Source organism: Chrysochloris asiatica, unplaced genomic scaffold (assembly GCF_000296735.1).
Source record: "Chrysochloris asiatica unplaced genomic scaffold, ChrAsi1.0 scaffold00348, whole genome shotgun sequence".
In the NCBI taxonomy this organism is placed as follows: domain Eukaryota; kingdom Metazoa; phylum Chordata; class Mammalia; order Afrosoricida; family Chrysochloridae; genus Chrysochloris; species Chrysochloris asiatica.
The window spans coordinates 464,632-471,255 of NW_006408866.1; the positions used below are offsets into that span (position 1 = coordinate 464,632).

General features: G+C 35.6%; 1 protein-coding gene across 2 annotated transcripts in view; it reads left to right on the top strand.

The window, feature by feature from the left end:
- Nucleotides 1-996: 996 nt before the first annotated feature.
- Nucleotides 997-6,624, top strand: part of CCP110 (centriolar coiled coil protein 110kDa) — a 28,472-nt gene continuing 22,844 nt past the window's right edge. Inside the window, exons 1-2 of one of the 2 annotated variants that reach the window (XM_006875953.1) lie at nt 997-1,146; nt 5,378-5,506. In XM_006875953.1, the coding sequence (XP_006876015.1) occupies nt 1,006-1,146; nt 5,378-5,506 (270 nt within the window). In that variant the 5' untranslated portion in view covers nt 997-1,005. The remainder of the gene's footprint in view (nt 1,147-5,377; nt 5,507-6,624) is intronic. The other variant, XM_006875952.1, reaches the window with a different exon arrangement.

Sequence of the window (6,624 nt, forward strand, 5' to 3'; positions counted from 1 at the left end):
CCATTTTTACATAATGCTGATTTCTGCATAATGATCTGGTTTTTGGAACATAATCATGTTGATCAATGAGGGTATAATATGACTAATACCAGAGCCAGTAGATTTTGTTCTGACTGCTTCTGACTGGGTTGGTTTAATGCCCATGGAGTCCAAGTATATTATTAAGATATGCAAGTAATGACTTCTGTGCTCCGTAAAAAAAAAAAAAATCCTAGCCTTTTTAGCTTCTTTTTGGTTAAAGGATTGGTATGATAAAGGAGCTATGTGGTGCTATGGCTTAAGCATTGGGCTGCTCACCACAAAGTCAGCAGTTCAAACCCACCAGCTACTCCATGGGAGAAAGGTGAGACTGCGTCTGTAAAGTTTTACACTCTTAAAACCCTTCTGTAGGGTCACTGTGAGGCTTGAGTGGATGGCAGTGTGTTTGGTTTATGGTTGTATAGAAAAGTTTTTCTTGTGCTCTGTTGCCAAGTCCTATTAAAGGGAGTCCTGGTGTGGCGCTGTGGGTTAATGTGCCAGAATGCAAAGCTGTTTGAACTATAAGGTTGGTGGTTCAAGCTCACCAGCTGCTCTTTGGAAACCCTATACAGGGTTGCTATGGGTCGGAACCGACTCAACGGCACTTCACAACAACAACAACAATAATTCTTTTTACAAGCGGAATGTAGAAAAGTAGCATAGAGTTTTGTTTTAAGAAGGTTTTACTGGTACGTTCCCAATATTTTGTAAACTAATCACTTTTAAGAGACCGATATATATATGAGAATGTTCAGAAATATTTAATACATGAAGTAAGACTTAACCTGGGCACACTCTTTAGATTCTTCCCTACGCCCAAGAATTAACTCCTCATTGGTTAATTATCTGTTTTGGAAAGGCCGATTCTCAGAATTGTGAATTGTAGTAATATTTCAGTGCTCCAGTAAGATTTGCCAAGTACAAAAGACTTGTTTTGCACAACTCATTAAACGTGGCATTTTTCTCTTGTAGTGTGACTGTGGGAAAATGGAAGAGTATGAGAAGTTCTGTGAGAAAAGTCTCGCCACAATCCAAGAAGCACCAGTCTCCGGGGACGGCTTCCTACCTGCCCAATCTGAAAGCACCTCACTGATAAGCTTCCATGGAGTGGCTGTCCTTTCTCCACTGGTAAAAGTTCTTAGCTTCTTAATCATTGTCTCCCTATGGTAAATCACTAAATGACTTCTGCTTTTGTAGTACGTTGTTTTTCACCCAGCCTAAGAAACATATTTGTAACTACTTGGCCGTTTAGGTCATGGCTCAGGGACTAATGAGATGAATAAGAAATTTGAGTTTTGAAAATTGATGTGATATTTGAAAAATGCCGATGTAAGTACTTCTTTTCTTTTCCCAAAGTTGCCTTGGGTTTTGATGATATCAAGTGACCCTGTATAGCGTAGAGCCCAGGCTCTGGGGGCAGGCTCCGGGTCAAGCCTGCGTCTACGTACTGTGCCACTGCTCAGGCGCTCAGCGTCTCCCAGCCGCTTTCTCTTCAGCTGTAAATGTGTCAATCACAACCAACAGTTGATCACCAAGTTGATTTTGACTCAGTAACCCTACCTAGGACAGAGGAGAACTGCTCCTTGGGGTTTCTGAGATTATCTTTTTAAATCAGAGAAAGTTGTACAGTTTAGCATGAGTTATTTTAAATATGAGTCAAATGACCCCTCAAAATATGTTTTATAGCAAATTAAAAAATGTTTTTATGAGTGACATGTATGAAGATGAGCCAATTCATGTATTTAAAAAACCCTCTGCCTTCAAGTTGTTTCTGACTCTTAGCCACCCTGTAGGTCTGCTTCACAGGGCTTCCAGCTGTAAGTCTTTATGGCAGCAAACTGCTGCATCTTTCTTCTGTGGTGTGCAGGTGGGTTCTAACCACCAACCTTTGGTTAGCATCCCAACGCTTACCCAATAAGCAACCAGGGCTCTTTGATATATAAAAAAGCTCTTACAATGTAAAACCTAATGTAAAAGTAGACAAAAAACACAGATAAGGAAATGAAGGCTTATAAATATTTTAAAAGATGTCCGATCTTTATTCATAATTAAAGAAACACAAATATAAATTTGAGTGCGTTATCATTTGATTGGCAAAGAGCTGGTGGTGGATGAAACGGCACTTTGCATGCACTTTTGCTGAGAGAGTAAGTGGATACAAGTTTTTGAAGAGCATTTTGGTAACAGAATTTTAAAATGTATACAACTCAGCAATTCCATTTCTGGGAATATCATCTATTAATACTTAGTATATGTGCTCAAGGAAATATACACAAGGTTATAATAGCATTATTCAAAACAGCAAAGGATTGATGACAAACGATTTCCAAAGTGCATTATTAGTGGACTCATGTAATGAACTGGTTCATCTTACCGACTCGCATGCGTGCATTCTCATTCTAACTGCTGGTGTGGAAGGCTGGAGACCAGGGTCTGATCCCAACACCATGGAGCGCATGCTCAGAGGCATTGTAGGAAGTGGGTGATGTGAACTTTTAGCTTGTTTTCCTCCTTTTTTAAATAAGGAGAAATAAGTAATAGATAATAGTGTTTATCTCAAAAAGTTGTTTTGAAGATTAAGAACTAATGCATGTAAAATGCTTAGAACACTACCTGAATCCTAGGAGCTATTCCTATTACATGAATTTGGAAATAAGGATACTATTTCTCTGAGCAAAGTAAGGGAATGTAAGATGGAAGGGAAGACCCACTGGGAACTACAAGGTGGGTGATTTAAGCTCATCGGCTGCACCGCGGTAGAAAAATGCGGCTTTCTGCTTTGGTGAATATTTTTTTAAAAAAGGATTAACAGCCTTGGAAACAGTTTACAGGGTCTGGGTCACTATGAGTCTGAACTGACTTGATAGCACTCAACAACAACATCCTTCAATATGGATTCCATTTTTTTTAAAACACATTTTTTCAACATCAGGAAACAAATAGTATTGAAAAAAGCAAGTTTTGAATATGTTTTTCCTTTCCTTGGTATAACAGTAGTTAAGAAATAAGTTTTTTGTCAACTTTTTATAATGAAATGTTCAAATGTTGAAATGATAATATAATGACCACATATATATCTATCATCAAGATACATCAATTTCTAACATTTTACCCTGTTTGCTTTACGTGCTTAAGATTATATATGTACGTATATTATATATCTATTACACACACACACATAACATGAGAGTACTTCAAAAAGTTGGTTTTGGAAAAGTGGAATTAAAAGACAATGGAATTTTTCCATGAACTTTTTAAGCACCCTTATGTGTGTATGTGTGTATCTGAACCATTTTAAAACTATAGATGTTTTGACTTTACTACCTTAAGTATTTTAGTATGCATCTTCTAACCCCAGTGCTAAGTGTGGGGCTGTAGGATAAGCACTGGACTGCTAATCCCAAGGTAAGCTGTTCAAACCTACCAATTCCTCCTCCGAAACCCTATAAAGGGTTGCAATGAGTTGGAACCGACTCAATGGCACTTAACAGCAACAACAAAGGGGCTATGGTAGCGTAACGGGTTACAAGTTGGGCTACTAACTGCAGGGTTAGCAGTTTGAATCTATCAGCTGCTCCATGGGAGAAAGATGAGACTTTTTGCTCCTGTAAAGATTTATAGCCTCAGAAACCCTGTAGAGGGGGTCACTGTGAGTCAGAACCGATTCCATGGCACACACCTACCACCACCAACCCCCAAACTATGATCCTACCTTGACAAAATTAATAATTTTTAATAATATCTAATTTTCTGTCCATATTAAAATTTCTCCATTTATGCCCCCATTTTGGTTTTCCTAAATGTGGATCCAGCCAGAATTCGTAAATAGCATTTGATTAAAATTATATACCTTTTGTGGCACTGGACTGCAAAATTGGGTTGACCTGCAAGGTCAGCAGTTCAAGCTCACCAGCTGTTTCTTGGAAACCCTGTACAGGATCACTAAGGGTCAGAACTGACTTGATGGCTCTTAACAACAACAAAAACAACAATAGTCTCTTTTAGGACTTCTCGTGTGGCGCTGTAGGATAAGCACTGGACTGTGGACTACAAGGTCGGCAGTTCAAACTCCCACTAGCTGCTCCTTGTAAACCGTATACAGGGTTGCTATGAATTGTCTGACTCAATGGCAGTTAATAACAACAATCTCTTTTAGTTTAGAGAGACCCCTCTGTTTCTTGTTTTGTCCTTTTAAAGATGATACTGAATTTCTGAAAATATTAGCAATTGTTGTAGGTTGTCTAGTATTTTAAATTGGTCTAATTGTTTTCTCATGGTGATGGCTAGTCCTGTGCTTCTTATAAACTGGAAATTAAGTTCTTTATAGATATACATTTTCTACTTTTTGACTAGGAAGTAAACAGTGGAGTGATTCTTTGTACCATGCAAATAGAAGTTAAAAAATTTAAAACAACAGTTTTGTAAGTAATTTGATGATGTATTACTTGAGGAATCTAATATGAAGCAAAATGTTTGAACTTTGTTATTTAGGGTCTTTAACTCCATTACCCCACTACCTTTGAGTTAGTTCTGACTCATAGCAACCCTATTAGTTACTGCTTATTTATAAGCAAAATCTGATGTTCTTAGATCTTAATCCATGCATGTATGTGGTATTTAATAGATGAATATTACAATTTTGGAATAATTTTATTATAGCATGCCTTCTCTATTTGTGTAAATAAAAAATAATCTTCCTGACTCTTTAATACGGTGACTAAACTGAAGTTTAATCCACTATAAAAAGAAACAAAACTTGAAAGCCTTCGATCAGTTTAGATCAATGTTACTTTTATAGTTGAGTACTATGAGATGGAACAAAAATGTGTTTTCGTTTTGTAAGCAAATCAAGAATCTATTTCTTTATCATTAAATACTCAGATGTGTGTGTGTGTAGCAGCAGCAAAGAATAACGTGTACTGATTAGAAGATTAAAAGTTGAAGAATCTAACTGACGCAGTGAAGCTACTACCATTACTACCAACTGAAAAGCCCAGTAGTGTCCAACAGAGCTCATTGTAACACTTTCATTTTAGTGCATTTGATAAGTGAACAGGTTTTTTTCCCTGGAACCTTTTTATTTTTTTCAATTTGGTAGTAAATTACATTCAGTGATATGCACCCATGTTACGTGTTATGGTTCCATGAGTTTGATATGTGATTGACCTTTCACTCACACAGATCCCTCATACTCCTCTCTGTCTGAACCACCCCCCTTTCCCTAACCATAGTTCTGATTTCTTTCAGGAAAGACTCACTTTGCTTATTGCATGGGTTTTTAATTGCTCGGGTTCGAAATGTCCTGTTTTTGTGATAGTTTCAGAATTGAGAACTAAATATGCATTCTTACGTTTTTTAGCTTAACATTGAGAGGAGAAAGGAAATGCAACAAGAAAAGCAGAAAGCCCTTGATGTAGAAGCAAGAAAGCAGGTTAACAGGAAGAAAGCTTTACTGACTCGTGTCCAAGAGATCCTTGAAAACGTTCAGGTATGTCATTTAAACTCCTTTAGGTGGTAATGAAGAAATCATAAAGAATATTGTCATTATGCATTGGGGATCATTTCTCAGGAATATATTTGTACTTACTAGTTAATTACTAATGTATTTTACTGTAACGTTTGAAAAGCTTCGTTTGTGATATTTCAGTTACTCCAAAACAAATTCACTTGCTTGTTAGTGATGTGTTGGGTACTTGAATCAGAGGGTATTTGTTTAAACAATGGAGACATGCACTGAATATAATTGTTTATTGTCTGCATCTTATGATTCTAAAATGGAATTCTTAGTCACAAAATGGTAGAATTGACCATTGTAATTTATCCCTAAACTGATCAGACTATGGTCTAAATGACTTTATTCTCATTCTCTGCACAAGTAAATAACTGCTTCGGTGTTTTATTTTATTTAGAGACAATTATAGTCTTGAATGAACAAATACAATTTATTTTACATAAATTCAATTCCCTAGATGTACTCTAGATCCAAATGGAAATCATTTAAAAACACATCTACACCTTTTGCAACTATTTTTGTTTAGCTTAATTTAAATTTGTATAAGTAATTTATTTCAAGGTTTAGATAATTTTATACTAAAAAGAAAAATAAATTAGATTGAACAAATAATTTCTGCTAGTACATCTAGTAGTGTTTTGCTAGTTAATGTATTTTTGTTCTGTTTCTTCATAATCTCAGGAGTTTATGGTTTGTTGGTATAATTTATACTAGATGACATATGTGTATTGAACCTTAGGATATTTCTTACTAACTCCCTTCATTTTTCCATGTAATATGTAGAGCTTTTAATTTGCAGATTATAATTCCTGTCCATGTTAAATTTTTTTAAAAATGGAACATAGAGCTCAAATTTAACAAGAGGCTTTTGATAGCAAACATTTTCTTTTATTAAAACAAAAATGGTACATCATTATTTGTCCTTTGAGGAAAGCTAATAAATGTTCATCTAATAAAATTATTGTTGAGTCTGAGAATTTAAAATGTTAAACTGTAGAATAGTGGGTTAATTATGCAAATAGAGAAATTGTATATAATGTAAATACATTTCTAAAGTGCTTTAAGTCTTAAAACATATGACAGATTTTTTTTTT